This window comes from Ictalurus furcatus, chromosome 16, assembly GCF_023375685.1.
Source record: "Ictalurus furcatus strain D&B chromosome 16, Billie_1.0, whole genome shotgun sequence".
Classification (NCBI taxonomy): domain Eukaryota; kingdom Metazoa; phylum Chordata; class Actinopteri; order Siluriformes; family Ictaluridae; genus Ictalurus; species Ictalurus furcatus.
In genome coordinates this window covers 2943174-2970445 of record NC_071270.1, presented here as the reverse complement: position 1 = coordinate 2970445, position 27272 = coordinate 2943174, and the positions used below count along the sequence as shown (strand labels likewise).

General features: G+C 39.2%; 1 protein-coding gene across 4 annotated transcripts; it reads left to right on the top strand.

Moving 5' to 3' along the window:
• Nucleotides 1-1011: 1011 nt before the first annotated feature.
• igsf5a (immunoglobulin superfamily, member 5a) lies at nt 1012-15271 on the top strand. 4 transcript variants are annotated; one of them, XM_053645992.1, is made up of 9 exons: nt 1012-1398; nt 2786-2866; nt 5918-6229; nt 10231-10521; nt 11287-11418; nt 12557-12581; nt 12758-12840; nt 14063-14130; nt 14234-15271. In XM_053645992.1, the coding sequence occupies exons 2-9, from the start codon at nt 2821-2823 to the stop codon at nt 14336-14338; spliced, it is 1062 nt and encodes a 353-aa protein (XP_053501967.1). In that variant the 5' UTR covers nt 1012-1398; nt 2786-2820; the 3' UTR covers nt 14339-15271. The 4 variants fall into 4 exon arrangements, with proteins under 4 accessions (XP_053501967.1, XP_053501971.1, XP_053501970.1 ...); XM_053645996.1 differs by lacking the exon at nt 1012-1398 and adding an exon at nt 2309-2683; XM_053645995.1 differs by lacking the exon at nt 1012-1398 and adding an exon at nt 2309-2688.
• The last annotated feature ends 12001 nt before the right edge of the window (nt 15272-27272 follow it).

The window sequence follows — 27272 nt, the reverse complement described above, 5'->3', positions numbered from 1 at the left end:
ACTCCGGTGGTGATGGCGAAATGTAAACGAACTACGGCATTGGACACTTTGAATAATTTATGCAAGGCCATCTGTCAATGACTGATGTAAGCAGAATGTAGTCATTTTCTTTAATCGCAGGTCTATCGTTAGAGGATCTTTCTTGTATAATTTGACACACTACTGCACAGTTTGTTATGGAATTCAAGCAACATTTTATTGGTGTGACAAGTAATCTTAAAAGGCAGATAGGTATCACACAGTCTATTTAAGTCTGCATTTCATATAGCAAAAGCAACATCGATAGATTTCTGATATGAAAACTGAAGCACGTCCTCTTGTATGATGTACACTGATGTCGTGTTTTGACCTTGTGTTTCAGTCCCCCGCTGACTCTAATCAAAGACGTGAGCCGTGGTCTCACGGCTGTCCACAGTGGGGAGGAGATCACACTTTATCCTCCTCATGTCCTCACACCTGCTCTCTTCCTGTAGATGGAGCCCAAACCACTATAGTAACACTTATAACGCACACTACCGCCTCTTGATCTGCATCCAAACACTGCGCAGCACATCTCCTGTTGTTGAGAAGCTGAGAAGGCTGAAAACTGCCACCCCACACACCCCAGCTGCCCTAAATGTTGAGTTTGTGTTTCATTGCACACGTATAGTAGCCTCTTCATTCTTCAGGTTCCTCTGTAGGATTTCTGTCCGACTGGTTTGAAAATGGTTTGGCTTGAAAATTTGCCGAGTTGCACAGAGCGTTGGTTTCGCCTTAAATCACTACATGGCATGCAAATGTTTGTGTGGTTCTCTGCATTGTGAACGAGAGGGTGGTGCATGAGGAATTACAGGGTTTAATGCATTCATCTAGCACACAATAGCATCATGTTGACTCATACCAAAGACATATTGTCCCCAGTACACACCTGCTGATGATCTTTTCTGTACACGTGACTGTGCTATATATACACACACATATATATATATATATATAAGGTTGGGTTTAATTGCCAGGGAGACGAGTGTTTACTGTGTTTACATGCCAAAGGAGGGTGTATTATACAAACTTTATAGGAAACACGACACTTCATGAGTGCAAAGTAATCTTACTGCTTGACAAGCTACTCAGGCACTTTGGCATTTCAGTGATCACCGTGCCACAAGTTCCTCCCACGAGTTTTGGTATGACCCGGCCTGCATGCAAAACAGAGATGTTAAAACAGGTATCACACCTCTCTCCTGTTGCATGTGCGTGATGAGAAGAATGCTGGACTTTGGTCTCCTTTCGGCACAATGAGAGCAGACGAGTGGAGAACTTTTATTTCATGTCTGCTCGGATATGAGTCAGAAGGAGAAAACTTTACTCTTCGTGGCTTTCCTTTGTTCCTAAATAATCCTCTGGATTGATTTTTTTTGGGTAAGTCTATTCTGTTTAAAGAGATTTCTAAGATTTCAAGTTGGATAAATATTGGGAAAAATAATATTTTAAAAAACCTATTTTGAACCAAATCTTAATGAAGCTTAAGTTTAGTTAAAGACTTACGACATGACGTAATCCTATTGTAGGTATTACATATTAAGAGACAATGGTGCGTTTCCACAAAACACCTCGTCGACTAACCAACTTGCATACTTCTGATTATATTAACCTCTTAATCTCCTGACTTATTGATTATTCTTAATAAGTAACATAAATAACCCAATGTTTAATATTAAACTAATTAGAAGCATATCCGTCTTACAAGAACAAAGACTGGACCCACTAGGATTTAACCGGTTAATTTTAAGGTCATTTCAAAATCTGACTTTGTTATTAATCTCAATATTTACTTAAGTGAAAGTATAGATACTGTATCAAAATCTTAGTTAAAAGTGGAAGTATGTAATCAAGTATGTACTGTAGTACATGTCCTCAAGGACAAGTCAAAACGTTCCTACTTTTAAATGTGTTCAAAAGTAAAAAGTTAATGTTTGTAGCTGAATAAATTAAGTACGTGTCATGTGAAAAGTAAATTTTATTACTTACCTAAACCTGTTCTGAGCGATTATGCAATTTATTTCTGAAAACACCATTCAATCTCTGTAACTTTGATGGCCATAAGCATGACTAAAGTAGGCTACGTAATTTGCTGATGAACTCATCAGAAGTAAAATATGCTGTAAAAAAAAAAAAAAAGAACCCATATTTAACATTAGCAAGAATCTGACTTGCTGCTAAGCAGTTATGTTAGCTACTGGAATCGATGCTAGTCTTACCTGGCATTAGCAAAGAAAACAGGCTAACGTTGTTAAATATACCCAGTAGCAAAACTTTCCTCAACAAGCCTTTTCTAATGAAATGGAATTAATAGCTTCTAGGGAGTTCAAGCAGACACCTCTATGAGTCAATGTATTGTATACGAGTCTTTGCGTACTTCAGCATATTGAAATGTTGGACTGAGGTAGAGCAGGGGTCATCATCTTCAAGTTCCACACAGCAGTCCGGTGGCTAATCCAACGCTAACTACATTGTATAGGTCATGGCAGATGCTGAATTGGCATGCTTCTGAAATTGATATTTTGTTTTCTCCATTGATGACCTTACTTAGATGTTAAACTGAAATGTTAACGGAGCTCGATCTATTGATATACGGCATACAGTGATTGGCTGGATGAGGGCCTTAGCGAAATGAGTACAAGTACTCAATTTCTCGACCACTTAAGTGAAGTATATGTAAATCTTCCAATATAATACTTACTTATGGTAATGAAGTACAATTATTCAAGTATTTCCCCCCATTGAATTTGTTTCTATAAACTCTCAGGATTTGAATATTGGCATGAGCTCTTCTGAAGAAGCATGGACACATTCACCGTTGCGGCTGTCTTGCTTTTCGTCACAGCGGGTGAGTATTCATAATTCATTGTTTTGTTTTTTTTTATTTCCTCACGGCTCCTTAAATAATTAACGAGACATGTACACAATGTGTAACCCGTGCGTGTACGTTCAATAGCCCACAGGAAGACTTCTCAAAAACAAAATTAAATCTTAGATGGTATTCTGAGATTTCTTTATAATAAAAGTTGCTTTACTGAACTACCAGTTAAGGAATGATGTTCTGCAACATTAATGCTACCATTACAGACCCTTATGTAGTGGCAGCAGTGTGCCAGTAGGAATTTTGGACCTCTTGGCCAGTTAAAGGAAAATATTTTGCATGTTTCATGCTTTTGGGTAGATCTCCAGTCCATGAATTATGAATACACTCCTGAAACTCCTTTTGTCGAGTCTAAAAATCTTTCTGATTTCTTTCTACTCTAGACTGTAGTTTCATGTCGAAGTATAGACCCAAAAATGTACGTGAGTGAAAGTATTTAAGAGTAAAACTAAATATTTTAACTCATCAAGATTGAGCCATCCAGACTTGACTTTTTTCATTCATTAACATTCCAACCCTGTAGAAACGGATGCTAAGTTAACAACGAAACAAAACAACAGTAGCTAGCAAATTTACCAACCTTAATGCTAACTTGGCGCAACATGCTTCTTTAGATTTGATGGCAAATTTGCTCAAAGAAAACAAATTTAATTTACTTCAAGTATCCAACTTTAATAATACTTGAGGAGAGATAAAAACCAGTCCCTCCAGGATTTAGCGATTTTGCAATCGGAGAAATGAACGCAAAATCAAGCAAATTCGGAGGAGCTTGCAATTTTTCGAAATTTCCGCAGATTTGGTCCAAGACACGTCATCACGACACGCATTCAGCCAAAGCCCTCTTTGATTCACGTGAGTCGAACATGAGTACAGCTAAAAGGTCTCGTTTACCAACACACATCACAGCGGAAGACCGTGCAAAACAATTTCATGCAATTGCAGTTTTGCAATTTTGAATGAAAGAGCTACAACTTTTCGGTTTATCATATTTGGTATTTGGAGGAAACGTGGCACGAACCCAGTCGAGCATTACAGACTTAAAAAATAAGAAATCAGGACTGCAGCTGGTGATCTGTCTTTAAGTGTGTGCGTGTGTATGTGAAAGTTTTCCCTCACATAGTTCTCATCATGCCAGTGATGATACCTTGTGATATAAGCATATTCAGGTAGAGGAGTGTGCTGGGCTGTGATCGCTCAGAACTCTAAAAGGTCTCACCTGGTTGAAAATGTCTGGCATTTCTGAAGTGGGCAGCTAACACACATCACCTGCCTGATCGCTGTCTGACGAGGTCGCTGATGCCGAGAGAGCAGAAGATTCAAATCTCATGATTGTCAAACAGGCTTGACGGGCTCAAATCTGCTTGGTGGTTCTGGATAAAAATCGCCACCGAATGAACGAATGCGCTTAATTTCAACGCAAAATTGGTCATGTGTCACATAAATGGTCTTGTTTGGATGTGGGTAAACCTCTGCACATGCAGGAAGACATCATCCTGTTCAATATATAGCATGGTTTCCCCAATCAAGATCCTCTTTTCTTTTATTCATTCATTTTGCAACATAATATTACAATAATACGTTGTTTTTTAGTCATTTTCGCTTTCCTGACACGCTGAACTAGCTATCGATCGGTAGTTTTTCAGTCAACAACATCGAGTCAACAGCTCTGACTCAGTGGAACAACAGAAGTCAAGAAAACACACATGAAAATATGGATTTACAAGCATGATGGTAAACAAATATGCCAAAGATTGGTGTCTCAGAAAATTTCTATGTTTGGCAATTCCTGTCACGTAGCATATTTCCCATGAAGCATGTCTCCACAACATAACAGACCCAGAATATGCCATTCTTTATATATTTCTATGCAGATATTTGTAGGTTTCACTCTAGCCTTTAAACCTCGATACTCAGAGTGCATACCAAACATGCCTGTTAGTTTGTTGTTTAACAATCAAAAGATCTGCTGACGAGTGAAAACAGAACCCGGCTACACCCAGTGTGTCACTTTGTTTGACTAAATTACACGCATGTACTTGTAAACGGTGAGCTTTATGGCTCGGACTATTGCTCTCTACCAAAGTTCAGCCTCATTAGCTCTGCTTTAGTGTAACAGACACCATTACATCTACTCTAAAGCTCGAATCCGAACACACTGAACTGGCAGTTTTAACAGGAAAATAAAAAGTGTGAGAAAATGGACACTCCGAGTCGTTCCAACAACTACATTCTACTTATTATTTGTCTCACCTTGGTACACCTTGTTTTGTCTCCACCCACAGAGTACGTGAGACAAAACATTTTCTTAGATTTCCTTTTTCACATCCAAATAGCTAGGACGAGCTTCAGAACCTGGAAAAGTTGCAATCTGATTGGCTAATCTCAGTTCTGATTAGTTCTGCATCCTGTGATTTATCCCATGCCTTGTCCCCCTTGTGTTCCCCGAGTGGGAAAGGCTCCAAGCTCTCCCCCGTGACCCTGTGTAGGATAAGCGGTATGGAAAATGGATGGATGGAGTGAAATATAGTTGCTGGATTGATGTTTCATGGCATCATCACCATTAACAGTCTGAAACAGAGGTTCCAGGAATAGCCAGATCAGCTAAGAATGAATGTGTTCCCGGTAGTGGACTTTACAGCCAATGAACTCTTCACGTATTTAGTGAATTGAGTTCAATTTGAATTAACAATTAAAAAAACAACTATTTTTTGCTTATCTTATTGTATACAGTTGTATTATTGTTATACAATGTATTACGATTGATTAACAAGGTAATAAACAAGAATTCATTACTTTATAATCAGTTGAATTCCCGTTTCTGATTGGTTGACAGACGATCTGAGGTGTGCATTATTGTCTAATAATTCAATGGCCCGTCGTCAATTCTTCCTTACTTAATCACCAACAATTATTTGATGGTGTTAATGATTTTTTTAATGCCATTATAAATGGTCTTTAATAATTAAGGACTTGGGGGACTTAATTGGTAACAGCTAAGGACTCTTTCTGTTTTTCCAGGCGTGAGCGCTCAAGTGGTGGTACCCCTGAAGGAGACGGTGCTCCAAAACACTGACGCCAGGTTCAACTGCAGCGTGACGGCACCTGGCTGGTCTGTCATGGCCTGGACAGTGAATGAACGCTTAGTCCTTAATATTGTAGAGAACACGGGTCCGATCGGTATTCCTACTCGCTACTTTGCCACAAACTACACCACAGCAGGAGACTACAAATGGGAGTTTATGATCAAGGGCGCCACAATAAACGATGCTGGAAACGTGGGATGTCAGGTGCAGAAAAGTCTGGTGGTGTTCGCTGCACTGACTGTCCAGCGTGAGTACAATTTATATTGAATGATAACATCTGTATGAATGTTTACGTGATAAGCGAATCCAACAAAACAACAAGACTACAATTACAAACTTTATCAGGCGACATCACCACCAGAATTTCTTATCCGTTCACTTATCCGTACACAACAGAATAATAATTTAACAACATTAACCAAGCTAGTCAGCAAGCAATAATAGCGATAGCAAGATAGCTAACATAGTTTATCCTGTTATTCAAACCAGTACCGAGATCACTAGCAAGATAACGGTCTAGCAAGGAAGCCATTTTGTTGTGTTGTTAAAACCCAGAGTTTTAGCTCAACCTGCTGGCAAGCTAGCTAACGTAGCATTAGGCTAAGTGCATCTTAGTGTGAACACAAGTTTATACACAAAAATGAGTCCTCACAGATTATTCGTGTGAAGACACTCGTGTGTCTGTGTGTGTGTGTGTGTGAGAGAGAGAGAGAGAGAGAGATTCTACTGAAATGAGAAAGCTCACACAGACACTGCGTCTAAGGCTTTATTACTGTCTATAACCTGTAAGAAAATAAAATGTATCGATCTTCAGTGAGCTGCTTCTTAATTTAGCTGCCAGTGAAGTCTATTTTCCAACTCATTACTTCTTTTCAGAGGTGCAGCGAAGAGTCGATTTCATTTAGCGGGTCATAGTTAAATAAGGACAGATCTGGGGTTTTCTGTGGGAAAGGATCCATGACCAAACTCAATACTTATTTTTATTCATCCGTGTGTGTGTGTACGCTGGTGCTCTGTAATTACATGGATACATGGTTTTCTTAAAGGTTTGTGTTTTATGAAGAATCTGAGTATTTCAGCACGAGGCTAACAAGCTAACTATTAACAAGCTAAAAGCCCAAACAATTAACAAGCCAAGAATGAAATATGTTAACAATTGTTATAGTTCCTATATGTAACAATTATTTTATTGACAGTTAAACAAGCTAACCAGCTAAAGACAAAAGATAGCATTGGGTATATTTCCCTAATGTTTCAAAATAGCATTTCTGTGTCTTTTTTTTTTTTTTTACTTGTTTTTACAAAGAAAGTTTGAGGCTCTCCTGGTAAATTTCAGAATTGGAGCTGGATGGGAAATACAAGAACAAATGAGTAACATATCTGTAAATCAAATGTTTTAGTTACAGTACAAGCTATCTATTACCAAACAACAACAAACTAGCTTTGAACAAGCTAATAACAGGCTAGCAATTAACAAGCTAACAATTAACAACCTAAGCTAACAATTGACACGCTAATAAGCAAGGAACTCGCAGCTGCTGATAATTATATTATATATATATATATATATATATATATATATATATATATATATATATATATATATATATATATATATATATATATATAATGACCCTGCTGAAAAACAAACAATGAATAGAAACCCTTATAGAATTTGTAATTGTTATAATGGAAATTGTATTGGTTTTAACAGAGACTGTAATGGTCCCTGTGGGTCTCTACTGGTAATTTGTCGTCTTCTACTGGTGGCACGTTATGTCTAGTGGATACCATTAAGGACAAGAAATGGTAATGGTTTTAATGGTTAGCAGATGGGTTGTAATGGTATTTGTAGTGGAAACCGTTCGAATTTCTGTGATGGTTTCTATTGTTTTGGGGTTTAAAAAAAAATCTCAGCATCGTGGTCATTTGAAAAAATGTTTCTCTTTTGCAAAGTTAAACTTTTAAATCTGGAGTTTATATTAACGTATAATGATGGACTCTTCTTTGAAATACGATTTGCGAAAGCTGGATTTTTTCTGACTGATGAAATAAATAAAAATAAAAAAAATCAATTCTTCACAGTGGGCCTACTGTATCTCTTCATGCTTATGGATCTTTCATTGCTAATCAAATGCTCAGTGCGGCGTGCGATATTAACTGTGTGTGGTGCGTGTGTAGCTTAAGCTCGTCTCAGTCGTGTGTGGAGCTGAAATGAAAAATCTCTGAGCGCCGATGTAGCTCTTGAGCAATGCTGTACACGTATTGGAATGCTTTGATTGTTTATTGATGTATAGTGTGTGTTGTGGCTTTTTTTCTTCTCCTCACCCATTTCGCCTTTTCGCGCTCCTGAAATCATTCTCGTTAAAAACGTATTACTCTGGTGCTCCTAAATGACTCGGCGCTTTCCGGCATCTTCTGGGAAATCACGGTTACTCTGGAGAAAATTGCTGTTTGTGGTCACACATTATAGTTCTTCGTACACTGTCCTGTTTAACAGTATTGTGATATATCTTTGACACATCTATACTAAATGGTAAAATGGTAAATGGTGCACTTATATAGCGCTTTAATCCAAAGCGCTTTATACTGGTTCTCATTCACCCATTCACACACACACACCAATGGTAGCAGAGCTGCCATGCAAGGCACTAACTTGCCATCAGGAGCAATTTGGGGTTTAGTGTCTTGCCCAAGGACACTTCGGTATGTGGAGTCACGTGGGCCGGGAATCGAACCACCAACGCTATGATTAGTGCACAACCCGCTCTACCACCTGAGCCACAGTCGCCCTTATTGATAATGCTGTCGCGTGACAGTCCGCTATTGTGCTCATTCACTCATATTTGCTCTGATACCAACATCTGATACCACATCATACTATATGAGCAGTATCAGTGATTGTAGTCATTAAATATGTGCGCAACGTGCCGTGATTTGTGTACACAAGAGCAGGAAAGAAACTGTCGCATGCGAGAGCACTGAGACGTGAGCTCGCCAGGGTTTTTGTTTACAATTCAAGGTGCAACCAACATAAACAAAGCAAAATAAAAAATTCCATGACATTCCTGATTGCTTAATACTAAGTAGGTTACTTGTACGTAAGTAAGTAAGATTTATTAATAGAGCACATTTCCAAAAAACTTGCGTTGACGAAAGTGCTGTGCAATACATTTCGGTTTAGAACACCAGTGTTTTATTATAGGTTATATATCACAGTGCTGTTTCTCAAATCTGATTGGCCAGAAGGTGTTGTTTATTATTTTTTTAACAGCAGCTTTTACAGTAGTGCTGGCTGTAAGGTAAATCACAGGTTTATATAAATGCTTATTGTATCGTGTTATCGTTTTTATAACAGCTCATTCACAACGACTTGCATGGTGGACGTGCCATGTAATCTAAATCTAATAATTATTGGAAAAGACCAGCGCTTTGAGAGAGAGAAACAACAGAGGCAATAACAGGACCTAGTTTGTCTTGTGCTTCATTCTATGGACAAGCCACAACATTAAATGCAACTATAAACAGACAAAAAGTATGAAGTGTTCTTTTTTGAAATAAACTGCTCACAAATTGTTGTGGTATAAAAAGAAATGTTTTTTTTTTGGGGACATCCAATTATCATCTTTGGGTGTCAAAAATCTCCTCTCTCACTGTGTTGCTTTCGTGTTGTTTTGTTTTGGGTTCACATCATGTGTGCTTGTTTACAATTTCACGAGCCATTGTTTCTGTTCCAGTTCTGTCTTCACCCCTGTTCTGGCATTGGTTTGTTACCTGACTGTATCCACCTGTTCTGTGTTAGCTCATTTATTAGTTTGTATATGTATACTCTGCTGTGCTCCACCAAAGACTTAGATCTTGCAGTGTGGTCCATCCTGAAGTGATTACGCCTACACGGGGGCACACATGCCACTGTAATTTGTAGGGCTGTTTTAGGCTGAAATAAAAATGACGTCAAAGAACCCTTTTAAATGGCCGTTACTGACTAACTGACATCAAGGACACGTGGTGCTCCTGTGAATATCTGCAGTTATTATTGTGAAGGTATAAATATGTGTAAGCTGATTTTCTAACAGAGGCTTGCGTCTGTGTTTCAAACGAGCAAAACAGTTTGTGTTCTTGGCTTCCTTATCAGCTTTGTGCTTTGATTAATTCCTGCCTGATCTCGATCTCCAATCCTGCAAATGACTCAATGTAAATGAAGAACGAATACACTGTAACGCCTATTTAATGTTTGTCTGTCCTCAGAGAATGGCACAGTGGCGATTACCTGGTCAAACCGGATAGCTACAGAAGGAGATCAGGTCACGTTCCAGTGTCTGGCAGCAGGCTGGTTACCTGCAGCGCAGCTTTCCTGGGCAGTGAACGGTACACTGGTGGATATAGGGCTCTATAACACGAGCTCAGTGGCAAATGGGACTCTCATGAACTCCAGCAGCACTCTCAAAATCACCGCCAAGAGCAATGTTTCCGTGGCCTGTCTGGCGACCATTTCTACTCTCCCATCGCCTGAAATCAGCACCGTCTTCCTGACCGTCCGTAAGAGACGTTACAGCGTACAGGCTTATGCGATGTAAAACAGGATCCGACAAAGGAATCTTTTTACATCGAACTGTTCTAACTTGCAATAATGAATATTAAAAACACGACGGGCCTCGTTTATCGATCTTTCGTAGTAATGTATGTATGTTGATAAATGCCAATCAGTTGTAAACTACCAAACGTGTTAAATGGCACAGCTGATTTACATTTAATCACACCTACAAAACTCCATAAAAGGCAAAGCTTACAGAGAGCAGAAAACAATATAATAAGATAAATATTCTATTAACGCAGCTCAGCCATTGGGATGCTTCAGCTACCAGATCTTCCTCATTTGCAGGGTGCCATTACTTTTTTCCCTAGTGAAATGTCGAGCCTTATTCGTCTTAATTTACGGACTTGTTTTGGAACCACTTTCTCTTCGATTTGGAGCCAGTCAAATGAGGTTGAGATTAGTCTCATTATATGTACAGTTTATAAATTCACACAGCTCATGTAGAACACAAATGGTTTTTTCCAAACTAAGTGGATTTTCATGAACATCGTATTTCTTGCGAACAATTTATGAATAAATTCCTTCACAGTCCTTCCAGTTTGATAAATGAGGCCTAATGATAACAATATTGCATGTGTCAACAAAGATAATATTCAGTCATGCATCTCAAAAGGCAATTACTGGTAATTTAAATGAACACGTAGCATAACTAATTAGCTACATTGCTTGAATTTATTCACGTGAATATTTCAATTTCCGTGTTGCAGAGAAGGCCGTGCCGCCGCTACCCATAGACCGGACCGTGTTAATAGCGATCACCGTGGCCTTCAGCCTGGCCGCACTTTTAGTCCTCCTCATCATCGGCATCATCTTCTGCTGTAGGAGGCGGAGGAAAAAGAGTGAGTTCGCTGCCTGTCATTCATAATGTACAATGGATAATAAAAGTTTAATGAAGCCTTCAGTTAGGCCTTCAGTATAAGAGGGCTATAGTTAGATTAGCACTCTATATCTGTCTTTTACCAGCCAGAGATATAAAGCTATAAATAAATATAATATAATATAATATTTGGCGTCCACATCACATTATTTGCTTAAATGTCTTGGACTTCTGTAGAACTGAGTGCAACACCATCACCAATAGTCACAAATGGTAAGAACAATTGAGAAGTGATCCTGGGGCTGATTTCTTTCTAGTCCAGACTGTAGATCCACGAGGTGATTACACAGAGGGACACACCCAATGCGTGATTTATTTTTAGCCTATTTATGATACGTCTTTGCTCAAACCTGATAGTTTTGTTCTCGAACCATTGATAGATATTTGATGTTAGCCCTCCCATATAACATCATCACCAGGGCTGGGCAATATGACGATAATACTGATATTGTGATAATATTGAATTGTGTCACAGTACAGTTTTCTGAGAGATTGTGGGTGCCATTATGTCTTTTTATAACTTTTTTTGTGTTTAAAAAACAAACAAACAAAAAAACCCTAAAACAATTGTATAATTGTAACATGTAAAAAAAAATAATAAAAAAAAAATTCTGCCTTTTCAGTGTTAATTTATTTTTGTAAATAAAAGTATCATCAAACTAATTTTTAAAGGTCTCCAAGTATCATATATATGATATGATATCATATCAGCTATCCCTAATAATGGTACAACCCAATAACCCAACCGGAACGTTATCAGGGCGGCCATCTTGGACGAGCAGCATCGCATTTTTCCTTAACATAGTTCATTGTCACTCTGTCCTCAAGGCTCCACCTCCTGAAGTCTGAACCCCGAAACATTTGCACCAAAAAACAAAAACGTGCTTTGCAGATGATAATACTTACTGAAAATTAAACCGAAATATTTAATACAGACACTCCTTACTATTTTACAAAATGGTTTATTGAAGAAAAGAAACCTTAGAGTTTAATGATATCATTTGAAGCAAAAACATGATGATTTGTTCGTTACGTTACATCCTACAGGCCACTAGATACAAATGATACAAAAAGCTAACTCTTACGTTCCTGCTTTTCAGGATCAAGGTATCAGGATGAAGTGAGGTATGTACACTGAACGCACAATGATAATCTGAAGCACAAAACGTATGAATGAAAGTTTGGTATCAATCTGCAGAGACTTATTTATATATTGTCATGTCTTGACTTGGTGCTTGGGTGGGTGTGTTTTCTCACTTGCGTGTCAGTGACCTGCTAAAAGCTTTTGATTTTCCCTGTAGAGCACGCGCTGTAGCGCAAGCCGCATACACTGAGAGAGGACGGGTACGGGAGAACTTTGGATATGTTGAAGACAGTCCCAGTGGTGAGACACACACACATACACACACGTACACAGGCGCACTGGAATGCACAGGAGCCACAGGGAGATGGGCGTGTCGCTCATTTCTGGTCATACAGCAGAGATTCAAATCACGAGCATAAAAATCCTCTTTTATTGAATTAGTTAGCAAGTATGGTATTGTCATTTGGCGAAAATGGTGGAAAGCAGGTTCACACTATCAAAATGTATTTCACGAATAAGTAGATTTTACTTGAAATCAAACGTTTAGAACCTGGTTGAAGAGATGCTGCAAAACTTTCTCAGGAACATTTCCTAGTGTTAAGGTCTTTAAAATCAGTCTCTAAAATCAGGTTCTTCCCATAATCCACTGGTCAAATGTGCTTACCTTCTGTCGTTTTATGCTCTTTCTGTGCTTTCTAGTTTCCGATAAATCAGTTTTACATCTAACAGATCAGTAGCCTATACACACCGATCAGCCATAACATTAAAACCACCTGCCTAATATTGTGTAGGTCCCACTTGTGCCAGCAAAACAGCTCTGACCCATCGAGGCATGGACTCCACAAGACCTCTGAAGGTGTACTGTGGTATCTGGCACCAAGACGTTAGGAGCAGATCCTTTAAGTCCTGTAAGTCGTGAGGTGGGGCCTCCATGGGTCGGACTTGTTTGTCCAGAACAACCCACAGATGCTCAATCGGATTGAGATCTGGGGAATTTGGAGGCCGCGTCAGCACCTTGAACTCTTTGTTATGTTCCTCAAACCGTTCCTGAACCATTTTTGCAGTGAAGCAGGGAGCATTATCCTGCTGAAAGAGCGCCACTGCCATTAGGCAATATCGTTGCCATGAAGGGGTGTCTGCAACAATGTTTAGGTTGGTGGTACGTGTAACATCAAGTAACATCTACATGAATGCCAGGACCCAAGGTTTCCCAGCAGAACATTGCCCAGAGCATCACACTTCCTCCACAAGCTTGCCTTCTGTCTCCGGTTCACCACTTTTGCTAGGTACTAACCACTGCATACTGGTTACACCCCACAAGACCTGCCATTTTGGAGATGCCCTGAGTCATCTATCCTTACGCTTGCCCACTTTATCTGCTTCCAACACATCAACTTTGAAGGTTTTATTTTTAATGGCTGATCGATGTAGAGGGGTATAATACGATATATGACATATTTTGTATTGTATTTTGTGTTAACTGTGGATTTTTAGAAATGACTCGATCTGAATATTTTTACAGTAGCTGACCTTGACGGGGTGTACACCATCGGCGGCTTCCAGCGACACAATCATTTCAACAATATTCAGGTAACAGTTCAAAATAAATGTACATGTGCACAATTGATACCACGACTCTTAATTGAATGCATCAAAATCAGTCCTGTGCTAATGTCGAGTCCTTATCTTCTAGATTCCCGAGGTGAATTCTAGCCGATACTCCAGCGGTCCTTCTTACGACGGTTATTCCCTCGATGATCCCGGGCTCCAAAAACACAGACATCAGACTATCGTGTAACTGGACCAAGAGCTTGATTTTTTTTTTTCAAAACAACGTACAGAAGTCTTAACTTATTGCGAAAGTTATATTATATGTTCGTCGTGCACTGATAACAATGCAAGCATATGTATTTTAAACTTCTATGTAAAGTATATATTTTTATTTAATGTCAGAAAATGTTTCATAACTGCATGGTGTACAAAAAGGGCTATATGAGATGCATACGAGGTTTGATGACCTGTTTACGTGCACAGATCGCATACGCTGCTTCAAGTTACAGTTCAAAGGAGGCTTTCTAATAGAATTGTGATAATAATTCATGTTTTCGTGAATATGAACACAGAACAGTGGTAAGATTGCTTATCAGAAGCGACAATTGTGGTCAGTGTTCTTATCAGGTGTTGGAAGAAACATTTGAAGCCCTTAGAAGACTTATTGAAAGTCATTATGGTTTTTGAGAACGGATACAGTGTCACAGAAAAAGGAGCAGTGAGTTTGTTTATAAACGAACATTTATATGATTGGGTAACAAAACAAAGCATTAAGTTAGCTATACTGGGACGTATTCAGATTCGGAGTTAATAAATGAAAAACAAATGACCACCTTCTCCAATTGCTACAGACCTTTGTTATACAGTAAAAGGCTCGAACCGTATCCTAGGTCCTTCTCTCAGGCTTTTATGTGAGTATGTTTATTCATACAGTGTCCTAGCTGCTAATAATCTACCTGAATAAGCTACAGGAGTGATGTTTCTGTGATGCACTTTTTTAAACATTCTCTCTACACTAGGTACTTCTTAAAACTCAGCTTTTTCACTGGTGTTTGAGATGGATCCAAATATAATGGTGGAAAAATCGAAAAAATTGTTCGTTCACTATAAAGTCAATAGATAAATCGATACATCTGTGTATATGTATTTCTACATCCAATAAAATGAACGAGTCTGTGTCGACACTGTGCCTGTGTATTTATCTTCCTTTGATGATGCAATCATGGGCGGTCACCGCTTATGAAACTTTCAGCTTAATTCCTGGTGCGAATTAGTCAACGGAGTAATTTTACTGATGACCATTTGATGTGGTGCATTAAGCTTCATTAGGCAAACTCAAGTAACTGAACTTGTGGATTTTTTTTATTCCCTGTGGGCCAAACACATTACTTAAAGGCAATGATGCCCATCTCTAATATGACTGTTTAAGTAAAAATGACAAACGAGGATGGAATTCAGTGCGGCCAAGAAACTTCCACCTCATTAAGTAAGCATTAGAATACAGTATACTCTCTCTCTCTCTCTCTCTCTCTCTCTCTCTCTCTCGCTGCTAAACATTAAGTACATTACTAAGGTGTCAGGCCACCATGAGACACCAAAACACCTTCAAAACATCTTGGCATCAATTATATGAGAATTCTGGACAAATGGAAAAGCGTTTTGATGATGGTTATGGTAAGACCACTCCAGAATCTCACAAAAGTGTTCGATTGGTTGAGATGTGGTGAGTAAGAAAGTCCATAGCATATATGATTTCCATCATTTTCATTTTAAACCATTCGGTGAGCCACTGTGTCCTGTAGATCAAGGCGGGGTCAACCTGGAAGAGACCACGCCCATTGGAATAAAAATGTTTCACCATGGAATTAAAGGTGATCAGTCAGAAGAACTCTGGATTTATTCGCAGTGACCCTTCCCTCTACTAGAAGAAGAATTGAAATTTGGGTTCTGTACTTTTTTTTTTGAAGGTTTTAATTAAATAAAAAGAGCAACTAATTGGACGCTCTCTACTTTCTAAAAAAAAAAAAAAGACATGAAAGATGAGGCTTGGTTGGGGTTAATGCGAATACCTTTTTAAATTTTTAAAAATATTTTATTCATATCAAATGAAGGAAATCCAAGCAGATTACTCTCATTTCTTAAACATGAACTGTGCAGCGCTAATCGCTTTTAGTTGTAGTGACAAACCATTGATAAATTGTTCAGTATTATCGTAAGGGGAGCTCAGGACCCTTCTCCTCCCCGCCAGCAGAGTTTGCAGTCTTCAGAGTTTTAGTGTGACCTCTAATAACCTTTTCACTTCCCTGTTTTTAAGTACTTAAACATCCCAAGTCATCAATTTCATTGTTAAGCCTTGCCACGCGAAACGTTCTCATCCTTTTGTTATTTCTGACTGGCTCACGCATATTTTTAAAAATCTGTTTATTCTTTGATTTCTCCTTCGGCCGTGTTTATTAATTGTTGAACGTCTTTGGAACTCTTCCTTTACATTTTTAAATTTGGATAATGGATCATTTCAATTTGTATGCTAAATAAACCTCCTACTGTACCTCTGCCCTGTTAGTCTACCATGGTACAATATGTTCCAGTTAAATACTCTGATTTAATGAAATATTTCCAAAAAATGCATCACAAACATTAGGACCTTATGGGGTGATTTCAAACAGAGTGACTGATGTGGTTTCGAACACCGAGTGATGCACTGACCGTTATGTATAAAAATACACCGAGCTAAAACCGGTCGGAGCTCCATATTGAAGCTGAATTTGTTCCTCAGCACACAATTTGGGTGTCAATCTACACCGGCATCAGACTCCAGCAGGAGGCGACGTTAGACGTGATTCAGATGATAAAATAGTTCCAATTATATTTTTCCATTCTCGATTGTTTTTCTTATATCTTCACCAATTTAAATGCTTAGCTTGTGGCTATACACTTGCCAGAAACGATCATTTCTACCATGAGTTAAAGATTTGTTAGAAGCTAATAACTTAAGCTATTTGATTAGAACCATCATCGAAGATTTATGTTTAATCGTTCGGCAGATGATTTCATCCAAATTGAGGTGAAATCCAATTATCTTACTTTTTTGAGAGACTCCTTCTACTGCTGATTTTTATTGAGATACTCTCACTGCGGAGGCCGATCAGGCTACAAATCACGGCAGTCTAATGCCGTTTCTGCTGACTGATCTGACATGAGAGGCTTAATGAGCTTACGCTAACGCTAACAGCCACAGCTGCCCCGCTGTTCGTTTTCTGTTTCTCGTGTGAGACTTTCTGCATTAATTGTCTCCAGCCTGATTCTGTAAGCAATGAACTGGAAGCTTTTATCAGAAACAAAATAAAACTAAAGTGACACAGAATCTAATCCTAGCATAGATATGAGTAGAGGTTTTCCTCAAGCGCCTAGCATTCGTCTGGGGTTTGGATTTTAGACGTACATGTTAGAAACCAAAACAAACAAAGAATTTTGACATCATTCTGCACCTAAAACATGAGATCCCATTACCACCATATTGTTTTATTTGATTGCTTTAAGAGTTCCCTTTCTCGAGAAACATTAGCTAGCTTCGTTAGCTTGGTAGATAGCTAGTTAGTGGCTCAGTTTAGCTTACGAGGTTATAGTTTGTTATAGACTTGAGGTTAAGTTATAAAAATGTGTATTTTTCTATATTTTGAATGATTTTAAGAACTAAGAGTAAACAGTGTTGCAAAACTTCCCAGATACAACGGTTTGCTAACAAGAGAACGAGAGCAAGGATGGTATTTATATCAAACTTTTCATTTTTAGTTCATAATATTTTTTATAAAATAAAAGTACTTTATTTAGAAAAAGATATTTATAATTGTTCCTATTGTTCTCTGGAGCACTAAGAGTAACTTTATAAGCGTTAGCTCGTGCATGTGCTAACTCTGGGAACATTAGCTAGCTTTGTTACCTTGCCCGATATTTTAGCTGCATTCATGCCATGTTGTAATTACGAGGTTCTGACTTGTAAAAAGTGTTCACGTCCTCTTAGAACTCGTAATCGCAACTTGGAAACTAGGAATTTTCTGAGAACTCCGACTTGTACCAGATGACCGCCGCAACATCATGCGGAAACGCTCAAACTGGCGGCGGCTTCAGCGGTAAAATGAAGTTAAGTAGTTATCTCGTATCTGTGTAGTAATTCGCATTCTTGACTATTATTAAATGTCTTAATAATGCAAGATTGAAAGACAAACAGTACGGTTTAATGTAATTTTAAAGTGAACACAGCCTAAAGCTAGTCGCTAGCTAGGCTATTTACTGGACGAAGTTCAGTTATAGATGTATTGAATGTAGCGTATGAGGTTATAGTTTGCTGTAGACTTAAAATTTGGGATTGAAATTTTTTCGCAGACAAAAAACCCGGAAAAATATCTTTGATTCAGTAACATTTAAACAAAAACACGTTTAAATACATACTTTTGAAAGGCCCGTGTTGGCGGTTTTAATAGTGCACACACACTGTGGCTTATCTAGGAATCTAATGTGTATATCTCAGATTTAAACCCTCAACCGTCCAGTTACTAAGCGAGTACCTTAACGGCGGAGATACGATCGCCTCTAATTGAGTTTCATTATTCGCTCAGCCAGAATATAAAGAGCTTTTCAAAGCCGTATATTAAACTGAAGCTTCTCGACTCAGGGGCTTTTGCAATTTTTTTTCTTTTTTTTTCTGTTTTACAAGTGGTATCGTGCATTAATATTACTCAAGCTCCAGCGCTAAGCATCGTACGCAGAAGAGGCCCTCCATGTGCTAGTTACATGAGTATGAACATACTTTCATCTCACAAAATAATGAAGGCTCATAAATAAATAAATAAATAGATAAATAAATAAAGCAGAGTTAATGGCCGTGTGGAGTCTGGCAGCGATTCCCCCGTGGCTTGTTATGAGCCGCGGTTTCCTCTCGTCCGCGTCTCGCGCAGCCGAGCAGCTGATGTGCTCCCGCTTTTTACGTCTCTTACACATCGAAGAAAGAACAGCTTATGTAACATACAGTGGGTTTCTTCAGCATTGGCCATATGTGGACGGTTTCCTGCCACTACGCTGTTAGTGAGATGCCTAACATGTTAGCAGGAAAGAATAAATCTCCTGAAGTTGGAAAAATAATACATACATGATCGTTTTTTTTTTTTTTTTAAAGTTGTACAGCTATGTTAGGGGGATTTATTAGAGCTCTTGGTTTGAAGAAGCTTTTCCATTTTCTGATCCATACTTTTTCCCCTCATCAGAGTACGGCCCTATAGTCCACAAGGTCTAATCAACTAAATTAAAGCTGCTTTGTTAATTATCTTTTTTTTTTTTTTTTAATTCAATTTGGAAGGTCAGAGAGATGGTTGTGTTTATTTGCAAAAAATAATCCTCAGCGGTAATGAAGTACATCCTTATCTGCAAGGCCAGGCAAAGTCGAAAGATACAGAACGCCACTACAGTAAACAGGAAAAGCTCGTATTCAATTATTCAATAAATAAACAGGTGTACAACACCATAGCACGGAGTCTTTGGGAACACAGTGTTGATTTCTGTGGAGTTCAGTTTGATCTTGCTGAAATTTAATTATTCGATTAGCTATGTAGTAAAAAGGTCTTCATTTTCCTTACGCGCTTTTTGATCAGCATCACAGTGGACCTGGAGCCTATCCCGGACCTGGAGCCCAATTCTAGAAGTTACATGACAATCATATATACACACCAAAGCCTTTGAAAAGACCCAGGGTATGTCTCAATCAGATCCCTAGTTCAGTAGCCATTTTAAGGGCTGTCTCAATCGCAAAATCCTTCCTTTGCACTGAAACGTTCCCTCCCTGAAAAAAAATCCCACAATACCATTTTGAACTTTATTTGACGTTCTAGTTATGGATAGTTTGAGCCTAACGACTTTTAAGCATTTAATGATTCAAAAAAATAATAAATCCACTAGCTAGCCTACGATTCTGCTTGAAGTACTATGACAGAAACACGTCTGATTAAGCGAACAGATTTACATGACGCGTAAATATTTTGATGTTTTTAATGTTTCGAGATGTTTTACAACACGGTTAGGTAATCACGTCGCCGAGAAATCGAGTCATCGGTGTATCAACGTGTAATGAGCCAGGGTCCTTACCAGCGCCCCAGCTCGTGTACACGATATACTGATTCCCGAACTAGGGAGCTAGGAACTAATTGGGACACCCCACCCCCGCCAGGGTTTCAATAAGCCTTATTGACTTCCACTTTCGGTTCGGAAGTGCGTAACGTGCATGAGACTTTAACGTCACACACGTGGCCACTTGCCGAACTTTCCAACAAGGAACAGATTTGAGACAATTTCCTCTCCTCGTTAAATTCATTTCGAACAACATTTCGAGAGTAATAGAGCTGTCGAGACGGCATCAGGGATCCACCCAAGACGAAACAGGAGCGATGGCAAGTCCACGAGTGCGTGTCCGAACCTATGTTTTCTCTCGTCCATACGGCTCGTGCGTGATTTCTGTGTACGTATACTTGCCGTATTTTATGAGGACCTTTTCATCCATAAACAGCCAACATTTCTTTGCTTTCTGGTTGGTTTAATTATGCGTATCGTGAAACCAAATGGTAAAGAATCCATTTCGCTCCGATTCAGACTCCTCAAATGGACTAAAAGATGTGCCTTGAAGCACATTTGAGTGTTTCCCATGCACTAACACACCCACGATGCACTAACACACCCACGTTGACTTAAGGCATACCTGTTTGGCAGGTGTTTAGTTGGATCAGGCATGTTCGAGCAAAGAAAAAAAAATGACAAAATCTGCAAAACACCGTATGAACACAGGGCTACTTCAGGACAAGTGATTTATCCTGAGCTAATCTAAACTCAGATGCACAGCAGCGCTCCGTTCTGGGCCGTTCCGTTCTCGTTAATGCCGTTCATAAATGTTTGATCAGCGTTTCAGATTTATTTACCGAGCTTATAACAGAACATGCCCGGCGGTAACTACATTCAGCGATCTGTATTCTAAACGTGGAGCGTAAACCCAGACTAATTTGGCATATGAATTAAATATAGGACACGTTGCAGAGGAAGTCCAGAACTCACCTTGCTTTAAAAACAATCTGGTGCAAGGCGATTGATGACGCACACTCCAGCAGAAATGATCGAATGTACAGTAGGTCTACGGTGTGTACGGGAAAATAGTGCGGATGTTATTCAAGGACCTATCAGGCTGCATCAAGATGGTGAGGCATATAAAGGGTGTGAAATGTAAGAGCTGTCGAGTTTAACGGAAAATACATCACCCCGTGCTGTTGGCTATTACGTAAAACTCTCCACTGCTTTTTCTTTGCACACGATAGGGCATTTGAGAGTTTTTATTAGCCAGATAGATATTAGATACTTGATTTATTATTATTATTTTTTTTACATAATCTTCCCTGCTGCTCTGAAAGCTATTAATAAAGACAGAGAAGTCTCGTCCATAAACGCGGTGGTAGTGAGTGGAGTGAGCGAATTCATAAAACCGCCGTTCGCTTCACAGAGCCAAAACTCCTCTGCAATACACCATCACCCGCCGAGCTTTGTCACCAGGCAGAATTAGCGCCGGCTATGCTAAATATAACACAAAGCTCATTGATTCCAGGATAAACAGAGCCTGTTCTCTCTTCTTCCTGCTTCAGTGTTTGCAGTTTCTTCACCAGTGCTGAACGAGAAATAAATCAGTATAGGATCTTTTGTAACGGATCTCGCTATTGACAGCCTGAGTACGTGTCGACGTGACGGACGTCTGGAAAGTAATCCAGAAAAGTAGGCCTTATTCACGTAATTAGTTATTTGAGAGGAGCTGGAATCATTTGCTGGCTTGTAATTCAATTAGAGCGCTATGACGACCGGCAGGTTTGCCGATATGAGGACCGCAGTGAACGGATTTCAAGCCTGTTCCGTCACATATCCTGGTCATCAGCGTTAAAGAAAGAAATTTACTCAAATCAGCATTCCAGATGTATTCCCCCCCCCAGACTTTATGTTTATCTTCCAGACTTTATGTTCTATTTTATTGCTAATTATTCGTTAACTTCAGAACGTGCTGTTATTGGAAAATAATCAAGCAACGACGGGGGTGGTGTGACGATGAAGCCCGAAGCAAAGTGAAGTTACTGTCATCACCCTGAAAATAGTCAAAGAGTGAAAAGTAGTGCTTTATTCTTCTAGTACAGAAATTTGCCAATGATTACAATATTTGATTATTACTTTAGCGACACATCAAGCTTTTTATCAGTTTATAGTTACATTAAAGGTTGTGTTACGTCCACTAGATCTTGTTCTGTCTTACGTTATAACACTTATAAAGAGTCGTTTCCTCACCAGTCTCTCTTTCTCTGACATTATTAAGACAAAAAAAAAAACACCAGTTTTTCCACGTTACCAAGAAACCGCAGAACGTAAATCCTTCTATCCTGAAGATGACAGAAAACGTCCTGCCTTTAAATTCGTACTTTCCCAGGCCTTCGCAAGTGTTCAGCCGAGACATGACAGATGTCTGACGTTCGCCTCGAGATTCGCCCTGGAGCTACAAGGCTAACGTAGCTAGCAAGAAATGAAAGCCGGTCTCGCTTAAAATCTTTACGGCAGCCTAAAGATTTACCTTGAAACGCATTCCACTTCCTCTGTGATGTCCCACAGAGGTGATTTAGGATGTAGTATGACTTCCCGTCATCTGTAAACACGACCAAAATAATACCGTTAGCATAGCTAAACTCTGGAACGTTATGAGGGCGGCCATTTTGAACAACCAGAAGGACTTTTGGTGGGTTTGTACACGAAAGTTCTGCAGATCGTATAGTTCATAATGTTTATGACGAAATGTGTAAAAAAAAAAATACCACGTGGTTCAAAGACCGTATAAGAAAACGAGCATGTGCTTCAACAAGGAAACAACAGACTCCTTGGTTTATCGAGTACATGGAAAAGGGTGTACTTTTTTTTCTTCTTTTGATCAAGCAACGAAGGCCACTGTTTTTCTACTGTAAAAAAAGTAAAAATCTGTCACCGTTAGAAGTACGATTGATATTCAGTGCTGAAGGATGCAGACGATGAAAGGGCAGTGAAGATGGAAAGGTGAGCGAGTCGAGCCGAAAGGTCCCTGAGTAAGCATTCATTATGCAGCTGTGTGTGTGTGAGTGTGTGTGAGTGTGTGTGCGCGCACACTACAGCGCAAGTGAAACGTCCAGAATTAAATTAGGTCTCCAGCCTGCCACATTAAACACGGCCGTCTTCGGGTCTTCACGTCTTCACGTCAGCGCTGCTTACTCCTACAGAACGAGGACCAAGAGCTTTACAATTGTTGCTTAAAAATATTCTCAGTGATGTGTGTAACAGATGGAGGTCGTCATTTCAGATCCAGCCGACGTGGTGGGGGACTGTCAGGACTCATGCTGTAATTGGTCTTCTTCATAAAATTCCGTCAAAGCACTGAATTTGTCAAGCAGCAATGCAGCAAACACTGAATAAACCCAATGTTTTGGGGACTCCACACACACTTTCAGTCCCCACACCCGTCTCAGACAAGCCACTCCTCCATTCCTACACCACTCCTACCTAATTCTACTCGAAAACTACAGTATACAATCAATTCCTGAAATGGAGCGAACAGACACGCATACATTCACATGGGAACACAGTTTATTTTAACGCCATTTTGTTTCAACCATGAAAGGTTTTCTTAAGTATCTTGTTTCCTGCAATATGATGATATAAAAATGTTGGCACCCCAACAATTCCAGTTGTAGTATGTAAATTAGGTAAGGATCTGACGACGTCAAGACGCTGCATTCTGTGACAATCTCTGGCTTTTTTTTTTATGTTAAAGGCTCTTTCCTAGTGAGGATGGATAATAATTTTACCGAGACCAATTCTGAATAGTGATCTTTCTTCAACGAAAGACAGCTTTGCTGAAATCTGGACGTCATTTTAGATCCCTAATGAACAAAGCGGAGGCGACAGTGGTAGCAGTGAGGAAATTTCAACCCTGAACTCTCAATCAAGTGTTTATATTTAAGGATCTGGAATTAGAGGAGGAGTAAATGGTCTTTCATTGGTGCATGTTTGGAAAGGAAAAAAACATTCATTCACACACTGATGGACGTTTTAATAGACCCCACTCACAAACGTATTAGCATAAACAAGCCAACACACACAGAGAAAGACGCCTGAAACATGAGTATGTTTGTACATGATCATGTACATGTAACATGCATCTGGAGTATACTGTATACACTAGATCTGGAACTTAATTGGTCCATCTTTTTTCACGGAAAGCTAGTTTATAGAACCTCTTTATGGGACTTTATGATTCAATAAAATTGCACACAGTTGTATTACTGAAGGATGAGCCAAGAAACAGTGCAACACTGCACACTCAGGCAGTACTTGCTGCTAATACAACAGCATGTTGTCTCCATTGAAGGGATTTTATTGACCACAAAGCAGCATCCACGTGATGAGGCATATAATACTATATTATATATATTACACACACACACACACACACACACGCACACGCACATACTATATATAAAAAAGCAATGCATGATGCACATTGTTTTATTCTACATCAACCAGCTGTCACCTACCATGATGCTAATGAGCCTATTAGAGAATGATGCTTCAATTAATACTTTAAAAATGATGATTTAGCTCTTGAAATGAAGCGTGCATTCAAGTCCCATAATGCATGTACTGATTGTCTTTTAATTGTGTACTGAAATGAGATGCTGCGTCTCCAGAGCTAATCAAAATGACTGCTGATTATTCTGTTAAACCGCACGTGCGTGTGTGTGTGTGTTTGTGTGCAAGAGTTTATTCAGGAATACGGCGAGGTTCGCTTTTCTTTTCCACGAGTGATGCAATGTGAACGATGCGAGGAGTGTTTTCAAAATGTCAAGTAAGATGCAACATTACTATTGTCATTACTGACTGAATACTAAGCAGCTGGTCTTTCTTCTGAACTCTGATAATACTGAGAACTGGTACTGCAGAGAAGCTTCTGTTTGTTATCCAGCATCGTTCCAACTTTTGGGTTCAGATCCAGAATCTGCTTTTTCCCCATTTTTACTGCCTTTGTCTTGAGATCCATGATGCAGATTTTGTTTTTTTTGTTCTTTTGGTCCATGATCCAGGATCCAAGATCTTGCTGTTTTTGATCTAAGGTCCAAGATCCAGCTGTTGGTTTTTGATCTAAGATCCAGGATGGTAAATGGTCCGTACTTATATAGTGCTTTTTTAACCTTAGCGGTCCTACAAAGCGCTTTACACTTTTTCTCATTCACACACACATACACACACCCATGACAGCAGAGCTGCCATGCAAGGTGCTAGCCTGCCAGCCTGCCATTCGGAGTCATGTGGGCCGGGAAACTTCGAACCGCCAACCCTGCGTTTAGTCGACAACCCACTCACCACCTCAGCCCCAGTCGCCCTAAAGGATCCAGCTTTTGTTTTTTTTTATCTGTGATCCAGGACCTAGCTGTTGGGTTTTTGTCTAAGATCCAGTATCTGGCTTCTGTTTTTTCATTGTGTTTTTTTTTTTAAACCTGTGATCCAGGAATTTGCTGTTTTGTTTAGTTTTGTTTTTTTTAAATCCAAGATCTAGTTGTCGGATTTAATCCAAGATCCAGGATCCAGTTTCCAAGTTGGAGCTGAACTTTAGGAGTTACAGTAGCTCCTGGTTTAAATTCAAGACAGAGGATCTAGCCTTTTTATATTCAAGGTCCAGAACCTAGCTACTGGTTTATAATTAAGAGAAAGGATCTAGCTGCTGGTTTACATCTGAGATCCAGGATCCAACTGCTTGTATATATCCAAGATCCCGGGATCTAGTTGCTGGTTTATATTTTTACAATCGAGCTAGGTATATTTTTTACCTAGCTGCTGGTTTAAATCTGAGATCGTGGTGTATTTACACAAGATCTAAGATCTAGTTACTAGATTAGATCCAAAACCCAGGTGCTTGTTTAGGATTCGGCTTCCAGTTATGTAATCCAAGATTAAAGATTAATTGACTTTTTCGTTTTACCCAATATCTAGGATTGGCATCTCATTTTATTTTTAATTAAAATCCAGGATCCCATCTGTTTACCCTAGTCCAATATACAGGATAGAATTGCTTGACATTTTTGTTTAAATTAAACATGAGATTGATCCCAAACACCATTTATACTGATACACGGAGACTTTTAATTAATTAATGTGAAGCTGCTGGTTTTTAACTGAGCTCCAGGATCCAGCATTTTATCGGAAATAACGAATCCTGCTTTTTTAACTCTGAAATCCAGGATCTCATAGCTGCTAACGTAGCTTCTGCAAATTTTGTGTAGGATCTCAGCTGTTTTTAAGAGTCCAGCCTCTAAAAGGAGATAACTCCATCCATGCCCCAGCAGAATTTTGAGCCCATTTCAGATGTTGTTTTGTATTGCAAACTAACTGAGTAACAGGAGAGAACTGAATCTCTGTGCTGTTAGTAGGATCTTCTGGGCAACGTGTCAGCAAATGTCAGGAGCAGTTCCTGCAGCAGAAACAGCCATGATATAAATACAGCATTCCCAGTCCAAAATCTATCAGAGGCGTGGGCGAACGGGATGAACGTGAACTCGAGAGACATTGTGGATTGCATAGTCCTTGAAAAGCATGAAAAATAGCATGATCATGTGCATAAGTTAAGGTTGGAATAGTTTTGTGTTATTAATATACTTATTTCCATATCCCTCGGTTTTTAGTTTCAATTTAATGGAGGACCGTTTTGTTTGCTGATTTGTTTTTTAATTGCTATTTCTTGCCTTAGTAAACAAAATACCCCCAAAATTCAAGGGATAAATAAGCATCAGGCCGAATGCTGAGTCACTGCAGAGTTTGGAGCAGCGAGTGTTGCTTTTAATTAAATGAGATAGTTTGGTGAAGAAAACGCCAAATGTAATGGATCAGGCGTGACATCGCTGATGTATTTAGTTTTTCCCTAGAGCTTTGATGGCTAACATTAAATATTGTTGTTTTCAGCTACCAGTTTAGCATCGTTCTACCTGCATATCCAAATCCAGGTTTAGACAGTGATTATTGTACGAGATAAATAAAATCATGACTGAATTCTATAACAGACTGCGTTCTAATGAGCGTTCTCCACGACTGATTATTTTATG

Excerpts from the sequence above, each read along its gene's own strand:
- igsf5a (XM_053645992.1), top strand. The coding sequence starts at position 2,821 with ATGGACACATTCACCGTTGCGGCTGTCTTGCTTTTCGTCACAGCGG. Across the intron at positions 2,867-5,917 it reads CTTGCTTTTCGTCACAGCGG|GCGTGAGCGCTCAAGTGGTG; the intron begins GTGAGTATTCAT and ends CTGTTTTTCCAG. Across the intron at positions 6,230-10,230 it reads CGCTGCACTGACTGTCCAGC|AGAATGGCACAGTGGCGATT; the intron begins GTGAGTACAATT and ends GTCTGTCCTCAG.